Raw genomic sequence first — 20,867 nt, 5'->3', positions numbered from 1 at the left:
TCTGGTCCATCCATCCATCCATTACCAAGATAGACTAATCCAGAATAGTTTTTCTTAATAATGAATGAACTGCATTTTGCATTTGTAATATTTAAGAACGGTTTTACTTTATGATGTTACATAAGTTCTAAACAATATGTAAAGTACATCTGTAAGGCAGTTTACATGTTTATTGACAGAGTTGTTCCTGCTTTGTGGCTGATTTTGCAAGCGTGATGAAAAATACAGATCCTTGTGAAAATTACAGTCCTTGTTATTGTGAATGTTGCATTGTTTATTATTTATTGTTTATTACATTTGTATAGACTCTTGATCCTGAATTGGACAAAGTAAGTGCCTACATTTTGTGTGCAACACTTATTTCATAACTAACCTGACCAAGCCTGTGAAAATCATCATACAGGGTTTTCACAATGAAGTAATTCGCCTTCTGGACCATGAAAAGGAATACATTAAAAATTAGACTGCAGTGATGTGCAGGTGTCATACAGCAAGGAGCAATTGAACTGGCGTGGTTAGACAGGACATTCCTGGGGGCTCAGCTACTGTATATTATCATAGATCTTAGACTCGTTATTGTGACATGTACAGAGTACAATGACATTCTTACGTTAATGTGCTAATTAAAACACTATACGTCTCCACTTTGCTCTCTCTGCTACATTAATGTGTTTACAGATTGCTCAGTGGGAATAGTCTTTGAAATACGCCAGCACACAAGATACATGGTAAATATGCAAGATATGTTGCTGATTTGGTGCAGCAGATAAAAATGGGATGGGCTAGGTTTCGGTAGACTGAATTTTTAGGAAATGCCAGATTTTTAAACAAATAACCAGAGATTATTATTTTCCTACTGATATTCTCTAAATATATGTTCTGGGTGAATAAGTTTGGCCATGTCACAGTCAACATGCATATCTATTGGATATATTTAATCTTTATAACCTTTTTGTTAAATTCATATTCAACTTTAAATTCATGTCTCTATAAAATAAAAACTAACTATAAAGTAAAAGAAAGGTAAACATCTAGAAATGACTAGTTAATATATCACATGATGACAGAAAGTAGTGGTGCACAATGCCATGGGCTAGTCAGCACCTAAAATGTCAGAGAGTTACTTGTGTTATCCAGGGTTTGAGATTCCTAAGGCTTTTTCACGGTTGTGACTTTGATTTTTGATTTGTGTATTGGCATTTGGTATTTAGGCTGTTGTGATTTATTTTGCTTTTGTTCCTAGATATATTTCTTACTTGTCTCTTGGTCCTTTAGATAATTCTACCAACTCTACAACTACAAATGTGGCAGAACACTCTAATAATATCACCCACACTCAATCTATTTACACCATATCCCAACCCACTTAAAAAAAAATCTACAGTATGTTGCAACAAGAAGGTGTCTAGTTGCTAAGGGCTGATTTTCTTACCTAGTATAGCTTGTGTTTTTTAGTAAACAGTTCATTATTTTATGAGAATTAAAAACAAAGTATGCTTATACCATTACTACTGTGCATGCTCAAATGTGCGTATGTGTTTTTCACCTTAATTTTTTAACATTAAATTCTTTATTTTATTTTGTTTAATAGATATAATTTTTAATTTTCGAACAACATATGTCAGCAAGTCTGGCCAGGTCATATTTGAAGCAAGATTAATCTGCATCCACTATGTTACAACATGGTTCATCATTGATCTTATTGCTGCATTGCCGTTTGATCTCCTGTATGCATTTAATGTAACTGTGGTAAGTACTAGTGTTTTTATCATAATATTTTAATTGCTTTACACATCAGATCTTTGTAATTAACAATGTTTTAAAAATCTTTTTATTTGTCTGTACTGTGTCCTGTACTATTTCAAATCTAAAATAATTATAGCTAGTTAGATAATTACGTGAAAAATCAGTGAAGTATGATGTTTGGGAGAATGGCACACAAAAATATAATGATTATTAAAATTACAAAAATGTAATTAAAGCATTAAAAATATGGCAAGTTGTTGTGTATTCTAATCTATATACTATAAATACAGTACTTAAACATATAACATTAAGATAGTTTTTTAAATGGAGGGTATTAGTTACCTGCCCCATAACTAATAAAGCTATTTGTTTCTACACTCCACCAATTTATGTATAATGCATGCACCACATAATCTTTTGATCCTGACCTTTTCATTCTTTCAAAATTTTAATAGGTAACTCTTAGAAAATGCTCTTCCCGATTTATACCTTCAACAATGTGAATCTTTTTTTCATTACATTACATTTTCAAGACATGCATTACATTTTCTCTATGTGTCTTGATGTTCGAAAATAGATTGAAGGTCCATCTTCTTTCCCTGGCTTTTAATTGCTGCTCCTTCATTTACAAATTTCAACTGCATCTGCTATTAACCAACTACTTATCACACTTCATAGTTCTCAAGTGTAACCCAACCAGATAACAAATAAGGGAACTCCAAACTGCTGAACTCCAGCATGGAGTGCCACCTTGTAAAACTCAACTGACAGCTCACACCTTAGTCAATGTGCAGATCTGAATAAGCTGACATAAAAACAGGCATTACATGCATAAAAAAATAACCATTAACCTAACTAGGTATATATTCTTCTGTGAATGTTGGATGAATTTAGTTATTAGGAAAAGCTTGGGCACATGATGAATGATATGTATGAACTCTCCTGTTACTGCAATATCTACTTAATTTGAAAATTAGTTACAGGGAAACAGTTATGCTTCCAATACAAATCTACTAACGTGTACCTCTCATTGTCATTATTTTTTAATTCTTTCAGGGCTTTTCATATGCTCAATGTGAATAACATTTTCAATAATGATAGCAACACTCATTTCAATAGAATGTAGCTAAAATATTGCCATAATTTTTATTAAGTTTACATGAGGATGTACTTTTTTCCTGCAATCTGGCCCTTTAAATCTAGTGGAATGTGTAGTGGCACGTCGCTAATTGAGAAAAGGTGAGCAATTAAAGGCTGCTGTGCCTGTGGTGTAGCGGGTCCACAGCTCAAGTCAAAAAGGCCACTTTTTAAATAAATAGTCGCCGCACTCGCGGCTTAGAGAGGTGGCGTGGTAATGTGGCCGGAGCAGGTTCCCGGGTGAATTTGTGATGCGGGCGGTCCTCACTTAAGTGCACAGATGAGGAGGCATCCACATCCGTAATTGATGCCGGGAGCTGCTAATTGCCACACCTGATCCACATCCCCAGCCTGTGCGTGAACAAGCGAAGGTGCTCATTGTAGAGAACAAATGCAGGTGAGCAGTGAGCCTGGGTGTTTGGGAGGCAACCCAGGAGCAATCGGTAGTGGTTGCTCCCGCTGAGCATTAGTGAGGAGTGGGAGTGACCAGAAGGAGGATGGCTCACCGCATAAGGCCAAGAAGGCAGCGGGAGTCGGGACTTGGGAAATGAACCCCCCAGAGTATGTGCCCTAGTCGCTGGGGAGCCCATGTCACGGTCTGGTGAAGCCCACCGGAGCCAGGGATCGGCGAGGTGAACAGACCAGAAGAAGGCAGCAGAGAGAAGGTCAACTGCAGGTAGGGTGACTCCCCTGGTGCAGAGCCTGGACTGGAGAAGCAGGGGAGTCACCAGTAGAAAGAAGGCACTGGGCTTTGTTTTTAAAAGGACAGCTTCCAGCCATTATTTTAACCTCTTTTTAAAGGATTTATTTATTGTGTTAACCTCCACAGTTCACCTGTTTTTATTGGATTATTTATTTAAAGATTTTGAGACACTACACTATTTATTTGGACACTGCTTTTGATTTTGTTGTTTTTAATAAAAGCACTTTGCACTTTTTGCACCATCCCCTTGCTTCATTGTTGTGCCTCACTGCCTAGCTCATCGGTGACATTACCAAAGGTGTAGGGTTCAAGGGATCCCAGAAGGAAGATGGGAGCATGGAGTAGAACCCGCATTGTCACAGTGCCACCATTAACAGCCTATCAGACAGCCAGCTGAGCAAACAGAGGAGAAACACAAAGTTTTCTACATCTCACACTAATATCAACCCCAGAGTTTATACTGGTTGGTCTTGATGAAGACTCTGACAATATTTCAACTGTTTTAAAACATATTTCAAAGTTATCCAAGAGAGCGGTAGGAAAGAAACCTTTTAACTACAATCACGGAAAAGGAGTAAATCTAAGTAATCAACATAGACCCCAGCATTAACCTCAGTGTCTCTGTGATAGGCCATTTGGTGTGGGATTCGTAAAAGTAGTGTTAATGTCTGTTATGCACCATCTGTTGGAATGACAAATGCATTGCATTTTATTACTAAAAATATTTGTGATGTGCAATGTTTGGAATGACAAAGACATAGCAACCAGACAGACTTGCAAACACTTATCCTTTTATTAAGATCGATATTTTTGCTTCATTTTTGCCTCTAGATGAAGAAGTTTTTGTGGAAACTCATGCAAACCACATTAAAAGTATGACTTTATGTGGAGAGAGCAGAAATAGTTGGAAGTGGCATTGTTATTGATTTTGCCATTAAAAAACAAAAACTATATGTCGCTTTCTGTTTGTGTAAACTTAAATCCATTATTAGACAGTCAGAATTAACTAGAGAATATAATTTATATGCAATCACAATAATGTAATTGGCTATTTAGAAAGATCATTTATCTATTCCTATAATTAGGTTCTTGAGTATTAACTAACAATTCTGTTTTTCCTTTTGATGTGGCAAACAGATATACAGGTTTTGCTATCATCATTAAAGTGTTAAAATCTGCTTATTCCTATAATTTCAGACAAATAATGAAGAGAACGCAATGAAAAAAACAGCATGTTTCACATTATGTACGGACAAGTACAGTTTTTAGCTGTCTTTTAAAGAGTAAATAAAAGAATTAGCAGCTTTTTGCAGACATCTGCATGTGTCCTTAAGCACCTGAAAGCTGTGCCAATTTAAGTATCCAGAACCACTGATCAAGCAGTGCCTTTAAGCATGGAAGAAGTATATGCTAATATAGCGTAAATTCAAATTATATTTTGTTTGAGCATCAAACATAGCAACCAGAAATCAGTGAACTGGTATAGAAAATCAGTCAGTTTCGATGATATGTAGTGCAGGCTTGTCAGGTTTGTATAATTAAGCTCAGCAACACCAATTTTCTTTCAGTGTTTCCTTACATAATAACTCATCCTTAGCAATGTTATACTATAAACTATAAATGCATAAACTATCCCTATACCTACTCTAACCTTAATTTTTTTGAAAAGACATTGTTTTTATAGTACTGCCACATATTTATTAAACCCTTAAACATATCTACTCCCACTACCACCAGCAACATCTTCTGTTTGAAGAAACTTATTATCTAAGGATTGAGTGTGGCGATAGCTAATGTCATACTTTTTATAAATGGTAAACATTCTACTTTCAAGCTTAGATCATTTATACATGTAATTCTATCAGAGTAATGGTATATTATTCTTTATCACCCTTACAGGTTTTTAATATAACAGTATCCAATAAGGTTTAAATATAACCCGTTATCTGAACATCTGTCACATGTAATTTAATATTTTGTCTGACTTTTCTTCTCCTAGAGACTATCATGCTTGCATAAACATTCATCAATTTATTTTCTTTCTTACCATAAAAAATTCTAATAATTATTGTTCAGTAAAGTTTTGGTTACCAATCTAATGCACATTGCTATGTATACATAAGAGCCACAAATGTTCGTTTGACACTGACATTGTAAGACACTCTGGGAAGCCAATCACTGTGAATCACAAAAGACCTGAGTTTCTTTACTCCATTATGTCTTTGTAAGTCATAAAAACATTATTTAACATTTCTATTAATCAAAGTAATATGATACATATCAAGAATTACAAATAGATGACTAGGATGAAACTATTCTCCCAAGTCCTGACTCATGATTAAACCTCAGATGAGAAACACCAATCAGTTAGCAGTTTGACATTTGCAAGTGGACATATATTTAAACTGTGCCTTTTTATTCAGGAAACATTATTATAAATAAGCAGAGTATCATTCAAACATACTCTGATGCAGGTTATTTCAACAGTAGTGCATTAGTATTTCTATAGATCACACTATGGAATGAAACCTCATCCAGGACTAAACTTTCTGACAAAATAAGCCCCCCACCTGTTATACTGGCCAGGATAAGCAAGTAGATAAAACTGAATGATGATTGAAATGGATTAAGAAATACAATGTAGGTATAGGCTTGTTTGCATACCATTTGCTATAGTCTTCAAAGTAAAAGCTTGTATAAAAACAAATTTCATTATTGCCAATGGAATAATGCTAAGTAGTTATGTCTTTACACTATAGAATACAAACGAATATGTCATTTTTAAAACCTGTTTAGTATTTTGTGGTGTGTTGTAATTAAATAGATTATAACTGAATTCTCTGGACCTTGATTGAATGGCTCTTATGTCTGTACTCATTTTATGTTAGATATTCAAGCTAATGTGTGCACCTAAAATAGCTACAGCATGTGATGGTGGCAGAATTTCTAAAGGGCCAGTGTAATTAACAACATCAATCAAAAAATGATAAGCTTAGCACTGCCTTCTCAGCATAGACACTGCATTAGCAAGCAAAGAGAATATGAAGTAGTACATGAGCTGGGGCATTTAGGACACTGCATTATTCAATAAGATGCCTATTAATGTGATTAACATCAGCAATAATATCATAAGATATCTAAAATGATCCCATTATGTGCATTATTTTATCAAAGCTTCATATAATGAGAAATTAAATAATGAAAGACATGGGTTGGATAGACAGAATTAAATTCTGCAAATCCACTGTCAAGAAGTGAAGAAGGATCAGAACCCTTAACCCTTAAGTGTATTTGACAGTTAGCATGAATATTAACATCACCAGTTACTAACACAAATAATCTAATAAGGCCAGTACAAATTACAGTGTTTCTTTTCCTAAGTAGTGCCAGTGCATGCAATGTAACAATTAGAAGACTAAAACGATGTTTGATTTTGTAGCTTAACGTTGTACTAAAAATACCTTGAAATGTCTGTACTGTGCTTCCCTTTGTATTGAAAATTTTGTATTACTTAACATTTGTTTCAACCAAGGTACTAATAATGATGATGCTGAATATACACATTGGTATATGTTAATAATTAAAGTTTACCATTCAAAAAGTTTAGTATGGTATCAATTAGTTAATATTTTCAGCAGTATATTCAAAATCTTATGAAGTTTATGGAATCAGGGCATTGCTGTTCTCATCGCAGTCAGGATTGTGAACCAATATGACCACAATGAAAATGAGTACCCTACCCTAAAATCTTACCTTACCTTTATAAGTCAGTCTCTTATTTTTCACAGTATGCTACAAAATGCCATCACTCACACCTTTAAAAGGTTTAGATTAACGGCATAGTTTTCAGTTAGTAAACTTGTGAAATTTGCAGATGGTACTAATATCTGAGTAATGGTAGATACTCAGAAGGTTACAAAAACAATTCAAAAAAACTTCGACAAGCTTCAGAAGTGGGCAAACACTAGGACAATTAATTATAAATACAAGAAGAGAGATACTGCCTACAGGAAGCAACCTCTGAAAATTGAGATTTATGTTAACACAACATTTTCATCATCTAAGCTATTTGCAGAAGCTTTTAAAATGACAAATGAAATGTTAGGTGTATCGTAATAATGGTTGAATAAAAGACAAGGGATGTTATGCTCAGACGTTATAATGCAATAGTAATGCTACCTCTGGAGTATTTTGTGCATTTCTGGTCAACACAATATAAGAAAGACATAGAAGCACTTGGAGCTGTGTAAAGGAGAACAACTAAGTACATCCCAGGACTTAAGGACATGTCCTACTCCAACAGGCTTGGAGAATTAAATTTGCTTAGTCTTAAGCAAAGGAGACTGTGTGATTCTCAAAGGCATTAATAAAGTAGGTCTAACCGGATTCTTTCAACTTAACAGCAAATCATGCATTCAAGAACTCCACTGGAAATTAAGGGTTAGTGCATTTAAGACTGAAGCCAGGGAACACTTCTTTACTCAGAGAGTTTTAGGAATCTGGAACAAACTAATGAGACTTGTATTTGAAGCAGAAATGTTGAAAAATTTTATGAAATATCTTGATGAGATATTAAGACATGTTAGCTATTAGTTTGTCAAATTTCTTATGTTCTAAAGGAATACTCCACCACAAATTTTTTTTAAATATATATTACTTACAACAGCAAATTATATCAAAACGTCCATGAAAAAAATCTGATATTACTCATGTTGCATAATCCACATGTGAAATCATCAATTTGTTTGCTAGCAATGTCCCAAACACATGTATTCATGAAATGCTGTTAAATAAATATCTTATCACTTCTAGAAAACACTCTTGTGAATTAAAACAGAACACGCTCAGATGGGAACAAGCATTTGAATTGTGGACATATCTAACCCCCCCTCATTCATTGGTCATTTGACATGCCTAGCAACCACGTAGCATCATAGCAACCAAACACACAAAATGGTTGTTCCTATGAGAGAAAAAAATGCACAAAATTGTAAAAAATTACTTTAACATGAAATAATAATAAGAATGTAAAGTAAATAATAAAACAAAAATAGAGAATTGTTTGTGGAAACCTGACAACATGCAATTGAAGTAAATTTTTATTTATTATTATTTTTTTGCATATTATTGATTTTATTAAAATCAAATAGCATTCCATACAAGCAAGTCAAGTTTAACAAAAATTGAATAAAAATGAAGGGACAGAATCCGCTTCCTCAATTTAAATGCTTATTCTAAAATGTTATTGATCAGATCCTGCCAGGTTTTGAAAAACTTTTGTACAGATCCTCTAAGTGAGAATTTGATTTTTTCCAATTTCAGATAATATATAACATCGGTTATCCACTGACTTAAAAGAGGTGAGTTAGGATTCTTCCAGTTGAGCAAGATAAGTCTGCATGCCAATAGTGTAGTAAAGGCAATTACATTCCACTTTAAGCACATCTGAAGTACACCAAACACAGCTGTTAATTGACTAGGAGGGATTGTGACACCAAGGCTGTCTGAAAGGCATTTAAAGATTTTGGTTCAAAATGATGTTAATTTGGTGCATGGCCAAAACATGTGGCCCAGTGAGGATGGGGCGAGATTGCAACATTCAATTGAACTGAATTTAAATATAACAGAATTGATGGTTTCAAAATTTTTTGTTTTCTAGATATTTGAAAAATGTTTGGAAATTAATTGTAATTGTAAAATAAGTGAGAAACTCCCCATTTAAGCCACATAAGAAATTATTTAACCTGGTTACCACAAGCTGTTGGCATGTGCCATCTGTTTCACAGCTGCTGATTTCAGCCTACAAAAGAAGTAGAGTGTGTGTTGCTAGAAGTGAAATGAATGCATCTGTTGCTCATGTAGTGCAAACTGAACTCCAAGTAAATTTAAAGAATATTAAAAACACAGAGGCATACGTCTGTGCACCCTTTCTCTGTCATGTTGCTATGCTAATTTTCACTTACTAATGAATAGACTTTTTAATGTCTTGAATACATCTTTGCAATTTCAAAAAGATTGTGCGAAACATAGATAAATGGAACAAATGTAGCACTCGAACCCCCCTCTTCATCGATTTTTACCAGACTCTCAAAACTCACCACCTCCTTACCAATCATGGCGCTTTCAAGTTCAGGTTTATTTTAATGTATAAATAGTATAATGAAATCCTTTCTTGTATGTCTCGGTGCTGTAATACTAACAACAGAGTCGATACAGAAACAAACTGTGAATACATCATACGTTAAACATAACATCAGACAATTCAAGAAACAGCCATGCAGTTATCATTATGAGTCTCTGTTGAATAGATTTATGAACTGTAGTCACAAACTGTGCGAACACGCAGAATCCTGTAGATTCCTGAGATGGTCAATTCAGAGATTTCATTTTATTTGATTTGCTTCACTGCTGTTTAATACACATAGGGAGGTTGAACTTAAAGAACATTACAGTAGATATTAGGATTTTTAATAGAAATACAGCATCCTTCATTTTCAACAACTGCTAATGCATCAGAAAGCAATTACCAGTGGTTTTTGACAGCCTTTCAATTAACTTTTCTTAACTGTAATATTTATTTAAATATTTAATAGTAATTATAATGTTAATACAGTTACATTTGTGTTTAATCTTTTTGAAACAATTATGAAATTAAAAATATATATTTTTATAATAATTTAATGTGTACAGTATAAATAATGTTTTATTAAGAATGCTCTTTGATTTGTACTTAAAATCCAACATAATAACATGGTTTCCTCTATCTCTGGTACACGTTGTGAAAAAGACTTCCTAAAGAAAAGAAAAGAAAATTGTTAGCAATTAACTGTAAAATTTTGTGAGAATATTTGGACTTTGATTTAATTATAAGATAAATCGGTATTCTTTTACTTTTTCATTCATTTGAGCTGGACCTGCTCTATCCAAAATTAATAACTTTAAATATAAACTTTTAGTACAATCTGAGCAGGTCTAACCTTGTCTTACTGCCACCTAGAAGCATGTTATTGACAGCAGCAGCTCTCTGTCAGCCAAGCCATAAGTTTCTTTGTGTGTTTGGGGGGAAGGGTTATTTATTTTTATTAGATTTATGTATTTTTGGGACCTTCTGTAAAATTTCAATGTCTCCTTGAGAACAAATAAGGTGAAATCTAAATCTACTATTTCATTATATTTCTCTGACAAACTTGTGCAATATTAAATATTTTCAAATTTATGTGTAAACTTTTTAAAACTGATGCAATTATCAAACTTTATTGTAACATTTTTATAAATCAGTAAATAATCTGTTTATGAAAAGATACATTGCACGGCTTACTTATTATAACCATACCAAACCAACTGAGAACATTGTGCTAAGTTTCCTGAGTATACCTGTGGGAATCTGTCCCAATTACAGGCATTACCTATAGACTCTTGCTGTTTCAATTCACTTTATCTACCTTGGGAGTAGATGACATTTTGGTAATGATAACAAAATAAGAGTTCTGTCTTCAAAATCTGTTGACAGCTTCCTAGAGGGTGAAAAGGGTTGAAGAGTTATAGTACACCTAGCAATATTATTACTAACACCTATACATTGTTGATTGAGCTTATTTTTTCCTCTACTAAACATGCATATTTTTAAAAATAAAATAGCCTTTTCTTGATGAACAATCAGGAAATGTTTCAGGTTCATTCTCAGTTGCTTGTTTTTTTTAATATATGTGAGAATTTTGTGCTATATAATATATATATATCTATTGTATCTATTATATATTGTGCGCTATATAATATATATATATCTTTTACCACATAATTATACCTTATGTTTATACTACAAAAAACAAACAAAAAAAAGAAAGTAAATAAAATCTATGGCAAGCCAAATTATTATTTAGAGATGTCATTACTAAAATATATCTTTAAATATTTAAAGATACAGTGCATCCGGAAAGTATTCACAGCACATCACTTTTTCCAAATTTTGTTAAGTTACAGCGTTATTCCAAAATGGATTAAATTCATTCAGCCTTTGCCGTGAAGCTCAAAATTGAGCTCAGGTGCATCCTGTTTCCCCTGATCATCCTTGAGATGTTTCTGCAGCTTAATTGGAGTCCACCTGTGGTAAATTCAGTTGACTGGACATGATTTGGAAAGGCACACACCTGTCTATATAAGGTCCCACAGTTGATAGTTCATGTCAGAGCACAAACCAAAACCGAAACCACCAGGACTCTTCCTAGAGCTGGACAGCCATCTAAACTGAGCGATCAGGGGATAAAGGCCTTAGTCAGAGAGGTGACCAAGAACCCGATGGTCACTCTGTCAGAGCTCCAGAGGTCCTCTGTGGAGAGAGGAGAACCTTCCAGAAGGACAGCCATCTCTGCAGCAATCCACCAATCAGGCCTGTATGGTAGAGTGGCCAGACGGAAGCCACTCCTTAGTAAAAGGCACATGGCAGCCCGCCTGGAGTTTGCCAAAAGGCACCTGAAGGACTCTCAGACCATGAGAAAGAAAATTCTCTGGTCTAATGAGACAAAGATTGAACTCTTTGGTGTGTATGCCAGGCGTCACGTTTGGAGGAAACCTGGCACCATCCCTACAGTGAAGCATGGTGGTGGCAGCATCATGCTGTGGGGATGTTTTTCAGCGGCAGGGACTGGTAGACTAGTCAGGATAAAGGTAAAGATGACTGCATCAATGTGCAGAGACATCCTGGTTGAAAACCTGCTCCAGAGCGCTCTTGACTTCAGACTGGGGCGATGGTTCATCTTTCAGCAGGACAACAACCCTAAGCACACAGCCAAGATATCAAAGGAGTGGCTTCAGGACAATTTTATGAATGTCCTTGAGTGGCCCAGCCAGAGCCCAGACTTGAATCCGATTGAACATCTCTGGAGAGATCTTAAAATGGCTGTGCACCGACGCTTCCCATCCAACCTGATGGAGCTTGAAAGGTGCTGCAAAGAGGAATGGGCGAAACTGGCCAAGGATAGATGTGCCAGGCTTGTGGCATCATATTCAACAAGACTTGAGGCTGTAATTGCTGCCAAAGGTGCATCGACAAAGTATTGAGCAAAGGCTGTGAATACTTATGTACATGTGATTTCTCAGTTTTTTTATTTTTAATAAATTTGCAAAAACCTCAAGTAAACTTTTTTCATGTTGTCATTATGGGGTATTGTGTGCAGAATTCTGAGGAAAAAAATGAATTTAATCCATTTTGGAATAAGGCTGTAACATAACAAAATGTGGAAAAAGTGATGCGCTGTGAATACTTTCTGGATGCAGTGTATATCTACCACAAGATCTTTATCATTAAATCATTTAAAGGTATCAAAAAATTAAATATCTTTAAGTTAATCATCTATAAATTATTTGACAATATATGTACTATGTGTAAATATTTGTTAAAGTCTTTATATAAACTAAGATATAAACTACATGATATAAACTAACTAAGATACCAGTTACAGACATTGTTAATCCCTTCCTCTTGATATATATGAGGGGGAGTCAAGCTAAAGTTAGAAAATGGAATTTATTGGAAAATGGAACAAGCCTTAACAAAACTGATAATATCATTTCTCAATATAGTCTCCACCCTTCTCAATGCACTTGCGCCACCTGCCTAGATGTGCCTGGATTACAGCAGAATAAAAGGGTTGTCTTGTCCTCTCAACCACTCGTGCACCTGAGTTATTGTCAAACACTACATACCGAGGGGTACTACAGTCACTAGTGCAAGTTACTATGACTTGCTGGAGACCAATATGAGTCCTGCTATTTGCTCCAAGCGGTGGGGACTGCTGTCTCAAGGAGTCCTTTTGGTGCAAGACAATGCCTGCCCACACACTGCTAAAAACACCAAGTCTTGTCTGGAGAAACTGAAGTTTGAGGTATTGCTACATCCTCCTTATTCGCCAGATTTGGCACTGTGTGATTTCCACTTTTTTGGACCACTAAAAAAACATCTGGGTGGTTGTCGATTCAAGAGAGATGATGATGTGAATTAAGCGGTGCATGAGTGGTTGCAAGGACAAGACAAAACCTTTTTATTCTGCTGGAATCTAGGCACTTCCAGGCAGGTGGTGCAAGTGCATTGAGATGGGTGGAGACTACATTGAGAAATGACATAATCAGTTTTGTTAAGGTTCGTTTTATTTACTAATAAATCCCATTTTCTAACTTTAGCTTGCCTCCCTCTTGTATATATATCTCTCCCCGGGGGCGCGCTTCACACTCGCCACTTCGCATCTCTGCTGCTTGCGTTGTGAGGGGGGGGCTGAACGCACGCTAAGGAGATGCGAACAAATCGACTGCTGGCTTGCTGCTGCTGCTACCGCACTGCGTGATCTGCATGTTGCGCTGCACGATTATCATTTAAAAGCCTGTACAGCAGATACTGCTACCAAGCTGCGTGTTCTGCATGTCACGCTGCATGACGATCATTTAAAAGCCTGTACTGCAGCTGTCCTTTATTCTCGCTTTCTTGCCTCCCGGGACGTTAAAGTGTCTCTGAGAAATTGTTGGTATGTAGGGCGTGACGTGCAAGTAGTCTCGCGGGACTTCAAAGTGTCTCCCCGAGATGTATATAATATATATAATTTATCATTGCATTCACAGTGTTCCAGTCTTAGTGCACACATTAGCCATGCAATAAAGTGGTGGCATGATACTGACTTGTTCCATTGTTTGAAGTTGTGGCACTGGAATGTCTTTTTTGTTTCTCATATATATATTATATATTGTATCCAAGAAAATCATTTTTGAACAAGATCACCGTCAAATACAGCATATTCACTGCAAAAAATGCTTCACCTAATTTCACCTATCAACACCATTCATGAACATCAAGTTAATTATTACAACTGTACCAATTTAGACACAAATTGTTAACTAAATATACACAAATATATGTCTTTGGTGTATGAGTGGAAATCCACTGTACCTGAAGAGTTTGTTTATTTAGCAAGTCTAAACTATGAGTAAAACTTCATTTGCTTGTATGTGCCTTGTGGTAGTCTGACACTTTGTCCAGAGATATTTCCTACAAGGATGTTCAACAGCCCCCTATGTTTTTGGTTTGGATAAGCAGGTTAGAAAATAGATTAATGTATGCTTTAACAGATACCTAAACGATATCCACATCTGCATGATTTTAGTACATTGAAGTGTTTGATAAAACATCATATGCACTGTCAACATTCCATCCAAAATCATGGGCGGATGTAGAATACGTTACTTAGATGGCAGTGGCACATAAAAGAAAACACAATAGTAGAGGTTAGTAATGTTTACAAATCTAAAAAAGTGAATGATTTTGCAGTACATATTATAATCTGTAAGACCTCTTGTAAAAAAGGAAACAAAATGTGAAAACAATATGGACATACTCATGTAAAAATGCTCACAATATGGTGGAAAAGTATGATAAATTCAAAATGATGTCTAGAAAAAGAGTCAAAATAGTAAATGATGTTTTAATAAGTACAAAGTAACAACACAGCTTAATCTACACAAAAATGACCAGGATAATGTATTAGCCAAACTGATGCAGAGCACACATAAAACTAATACATACACACATAAAATTAGTGCAATATGCATGTAAAACCAATAAAGTGCATGGATAAAACCAGTTTCCACACATATGCAAACCAATACTACATGCACATAACCTAGTTTAGTTTGTATGAAAACCAACTGCATACTCATTCTGTACTCCTACAGCCACAAAGTTCATATACAAATGAGCAGAATACACACAGTCACAACGACGACTAAGAGACATCAGAAAGGTTTTGGGCAGCCACCCGTATAATATGCCCTGGCTGCAAAAGGTAATGATTGAGAGTTGTTCACAGGTCAGAGTCCAAAACAGAACTGATTTAGGTAGTCAGAGATGGCGGCTTTATATGCCGGGAACTGGAAGTGACGTCATCAGTGGTGCTGGAACCGGACATGACGTCATGAGTGGTGCCGGAATCCTGTGGGATTTCCTGTGGATGGTCTGCAAGGGATTGAGAGAGACAGTCAGTGTGCCTCACAGGCCCCTGGTCTGGCGTGGAATTACTTTCATTCAGGCCCTTTAGCTGTCTTCCAATCGCACGTGTGTGACAACACTTAAACCAATATAATTAATATATAAACCAATAGTATACAGTACATCCACAAATGTTTTAGGCAATGTAGAAATTATTAATATATATAAACTACCCATTATATTTCTTATCTATAAGCTAACCTTGTATGTCCTTAAAGCAACACTGTATGCTTTCTTTAACAAGCCATTGTAAAAGCCCATAAACCAACAGTGTAAATGAATAAAACAATAACGATAAAAGACTGATGCCAAAGAATATATTTTCTTGAATCTTATGTATGTTGCTAAAACTCTTTCTGTCTAAACTGAAGCACACTTTATAAGCCTTTGTTTTCATCTATTCACCAAACACGTATCCTGCCTCCAACACCAATATGCGTTTCACAATGGAGCAGACGTGCGCTTGGGGTTTAAGAAATCAATGGTTTATTGTAGCTGCAAAATAAACCCTACCCGAACTAAAAGAAAGCTTATAGCTTGCCATGTTTAGTGTTATTGGTCACCTTAGGCTGCAGCTGATCAAATCAAACAGCATTTTGTACTCAGTCATATACTGCATATGAAACAAAAATGTTGTTTTGAAAAAATAAAACTGTTATGTCCTGGCTGTCATTACATTTAAAAAGACAATGATACTATTATTCCGTTTACGGTCAACCACTCTCTTCCAAACAGTGGTGATTGATTACTCTTTACTACATATAATTTGAAAATGACAGTTTACTCATTCATTCTCACTTGTGCATCCACAACTCCCTGTAGGCACAGAGTTTCCCCAGTGTATGTTCTCAAAGTAATGACCGTTAGAACCAGAGGTAAGTGGTTTAGCATTGCCTCATATGTCTCTGTTGAAATGAAAGAAACTGTTGTGCCAGTGTCTAGGTTCATTTGTAATGAAAATGCATCGGTTTCTAGGCTAACAGTGATATGCAGGTGTTCTCTCGTATGTGACACCTTATGTAATGTGAACTCTTTGTGAGCCCCTTTGCCTTTTTTCTACGCAGGACATACATCTACAAATGCATTATAAACACAGTCTTTTATCTTATTTTCTTTTGGCTCCTGTCTTGTTGTATTGTCCCTTGCCACTATGGTCTTTTTGGCTATGAAAACATGTTGAAGGTGTCCCTTCTGTATTACATTTCTGATCCTAATACCAACACTCATCATCATTTGTTTATGGCATTATTTGACAATAATTTACATTAAGGCGTCCACTGCATTGTTGAGACTGCAAACATAAAGATGAGTCTAGTGTCATGATCTGTCCATACACAAAACAGTCAGTACATCCATTGCATAGTCTCTAAACCCTTAGTATTTTGACAGTCTTTTAACATAGCCACATACTGTACTCATCCACCGCCTCCCACCTCCTTCCTGGTTTCTTCTCTTTGCCATTTTAGCACTTACATATTTTAAGACAGACTAGACACATGCTGCTGCACGTGGAGTTTACTGAGGATGTAAATAATGCTTTGCATTATTTTCATAGTAACATATTGTATATAAATAAATGAATAAATGACTGGACTCTTCCTTAATGTATAATTAAATAAAATGAAGCAATTTAAAGACACCTGTATTTCATTTAAAGTGCAGGGCCTTTTAGCGATATATTTCAAACATTTAAAGTTACCTTTCAATCAATTCAAGATGTCTGGAATTCATTTAAAGATATTTTTAAATGGCTAAAGATGGTAACATACCTTTCAGTGATAAATTCTAGTAAAAAAGAATGTAAATTATAATTTAGAGATATATTAAAATCATTTTCAATTATCCTTAAATGGTTTAAATAATTTAAAAATATCTTTAAGACCTGTTTATGCAGATATCTTGAAAGTATTTACAAATATCTTAATTGTATTTTAAGATATCTGTAATTGATTTAGAGATATCTAAAAAGCAACCAATAAAAAATATGTAATTGTCAAATTAGTGTAGATTACTGTTGTTAAGAGTTAAGTGACACTGCCACTATTCTCTCAAAGATTAAATTATTATTAAATAATCAGACATACTCCATGTACCGTAATAATAAAGTTGCTATTACATGAACACATTTTACATTGTCTTCATTTCAGTAGCAGTCATAATACCTTCTGTAAGAAATGGTCCAGAGACACCAACTGTGGTATGAATTAATTACTGTTTATAAAACACGATAAATAAAAATAGAGCAAAATATTGCATTGCAGAAGTGTATTCCTAAAAGTTACTGTACTGTATTGGTATAACCAGAATAGTATTAATAGTCTTAATTTGAAGTACTGAAAATTCGTGTGTGTCATCATTTAAATTAACTTCACAAATTATTTTTTAAATTGACGTTGCACAGGTATAATCTTGCATGTAATTAATTAAACAGACGTAAAAACTCTCTGAATTAGTCAATAGTCTTTTGAAAACAAGAAACAGATTCCTTATATAATATACTTCTTAAAATAATAAAAGGAACATCTGAATATGACTTAAGAGAACATTTGCTCCATGGTTTCTGTTCTTGAAATATTTGCTCAGCCCAGATCTTTTGCAATCCTTGGTAATGAGAAAACATATATTGTTAAAGTTCATTCCGATTTTATGAGTTTGTGCCTATGAATTCTAATAATATTTTACACAGGAATACTGCAGGTTGACAAAAAAAATTACATCTGGCTAAAAAACACAGAAATATAGATAGAAAATAAATGAAGTGTCCCATCTAATTTAGGGATTTGTGAAAGATCTTTAAGGAGGTAACATGGCTTTCAATTTACATTAGGCTACCACTGCATCACACTTACATACTTGGTTCTGAAAATACACTTAGGTCAGATTTACGAGACACAAAACATCTGTGGTGCAACTGGTGTTTTTCAAAGTTGAAACACAGATGGCAATGACAAAGTGTTTCAAGCTTTAGAGCACAGCAAAGCAAAAACAAAATGTATGGATCTTTATTTCAAATCATTTTTTATTTTTGTCAAAAGGGGTACCTTGAATATTGACTTGAAACATGTAAATTTGATTGCTCATATTGCTCTTTTTTCAAAATAACATAAAAAGTTTTCTTTAACAGTTCCAATTTTCACTGCCTTTAGTATAGAAGTTCTGACTCGTGATGAACTGCCATACTTATTAGAATAACAGAATGACAAAAGTTAGTTAGAGCAAGGTAAATTAGCATTTAGAGATATCCCAGAATGTATTTACAGTAAGATATAGTAAGAGGTACTTCAAGAAATACCTTTTGAAATAGGAATAGGAAATTTCACAAGACGTGATTTTGAGATATATTAAAATGAATTTCACAATTTTTAAAATGCATATAACTTTAGTTTGAAATATATCAAAAAATATTTCAGGATATTTTTAATACTAGAATCCCTGAAGCCTACAAAAAAACTCAGAATCCCGAGCCACCTTAAATTCCTTCACACCTCTCCATTCAGCGTCTTTTGTTTTGCAAATGTGTCAATCAGCACAAGCAACAAGCAGCCTGCTATCCCATCCCCCACTGACACAGCTGAAGTTCTCTCAGCTCAAGTCTGTTTATCTGGGTGTGAGGTGCCTGGAATTATAGAGGGTAAATAATATATTGTCATTTGGAATACATATATTTAACGTGTGTTGTTTCTACAACGATCTATGTAAATGTGGATGACAGGAAGTGTGAGGCAGGAATTATTGAATATATAACTAAAACAGAAACGTTTTTCATATTTTAGTAATAATTGAGAAAATGTAGACATGAAGTGTATAATGTGTGAAGACTGAAGTCCAAATATCAAATAAACACTTTCACAAAAGGTACAAAGGTAGTTGAGTTTGAGAATGTTACATTATTAATTTAAGAAAAACAGCAAAAAATAAGTTAATAAACCCTATTAGAATGCATCTGTTACAACTGTCACAAGGGGCCTGTGGTTTAGCTCTTTAGGATCTCGTCTGTACCCCCCTATATTATCTAATATCTCAGGTAATTATATGTAATTTTCATATGTGCTGGTGATTGTACTTATTAAAATAATGTTTGACAGTTCAATGTTGTATTTTGACATTAAGTGGTTTAGAGGTTAGTCTAGGTACATTACTTACAGTAAGTGTGCATTCTAAAAACAGAGGACCATTTCAAACATTTAAAAGGAAAAATTAATCTAAGAACATTCATCGCTTACTGCTTCAAGTATGAGAAGTGTTGGTAGTAGGAACAACAATGAGATTCCATACTGATGGCAAGAGAACCAGGACTTTAAACCAGTCTTATGAAAATGGTCTCGGCACTGCTACTGTACCATAATGCCTCCCAAAATTTCAGTTAAGCTGAAAGACTTATTCTAAAATGTACTTTAATATTTCCCTGCAACCTCACATACTTAAGTAGTATCTAGAGTGGAAAAGTGGAAAATGCATTCATTATACACTAATTTTACTAATATTCCTTCAATTTTATAAAATAATTTGTGTCAACAAATAACAAACAAAAAAAAAAGAAAATCCCATTAAGAAAAGAAATGATGAAAAAAAATTTGTCCCAGATAAAAAAATGTACATTTTAAAGGTTTAAATAATACTGTACATGTGTTCTGTGCAGTTTGTTCATGATCACATGTTCTTTGTTTCTAACGAAGTACATTATCTTATTACATAGAAATAATCAACATTTCTCTGCTAAAATATTTTATTCCAAAACCATAGTATTCTATTATCTATGATGCATTGATTCATCACCACTTTTCTTTTCAGTATTCATGAATCAGTGTAAAACCTTCATCTATATTCGCCAATCTTGAATGACCATGTCCAAGATTATACAAAGTCAAACTCTATTCCAACTAACAAGGCAAAAAGAGCTCTGTGGAACTCGGGTTTAGTATACACTCGTGCACAAGCTCATGATCGAGAGTACAAGGCTAACTCATAGTCACTAATAAACCATATGGCACGACTTTAGACAGTGAGCAGAAGTCAGCTTCCCCAAAAGATTTCCTAAGAGACATAGTTTGAGATGTGAGTTAATCAGCAGTGCTTCCTATTTTGCCATGGAATCACCTAATAACAACTTATGTTCAAGTATATCGAAACTAAACTACGTTACCATATGTAGCCATGTTTTTAAAACCAGATTCTGGCTGAGAATGCCCACTGTACCCACTAATCTTTATTTCAGATCATCTTCTTGATGCTTGAATTGAACTTTATTTTACA

The 20,867-nt window shown here is 34.7% G+C and overlaps 1 protein-coding gene across 1 annotated transcript in view; it reads left to right on the top strand.

The window, feature by feature from the left end:
• The window catches only part of kcnh8 (potassium voltage-gated channel, subfamily H (eag-related), member 8), a 278,164-nt gene that overhangs the window by 146,596 nt on the left and 110,701 nt on the right, over positions 1–20,867 (top strand). The window contains exon 6 of the mRNA XM_051936034.1: positions 1,592–1,749. Coding sequence (XP_051791994.1) covers positions 1,592–1,749 — 158 coding nt within the window. The remainder of the gene's footprint in view (positions 1–1,591; positions 1,750–20,867) is intronic.

The sequence above is a fragment of the Erpetoichthys calabaricus genome, chromosome 13 (assembly GCF_900747795.2).
Source record: "Erpetoichthys calabaricus chromosome 13, fErpCal1.3, whole genome shotgun sequence".
NCBI lineage: Eukaryota > Metazoa > Chordata > Cladistia > Polypteriformes > Polypteridae > Erpetoichthys > Erpetoichthys calabaricus.
Note: the sequence above shows the minus strand (reverse complement) of the source record. Positions and strands in the feature narration are given on the sequence as shown.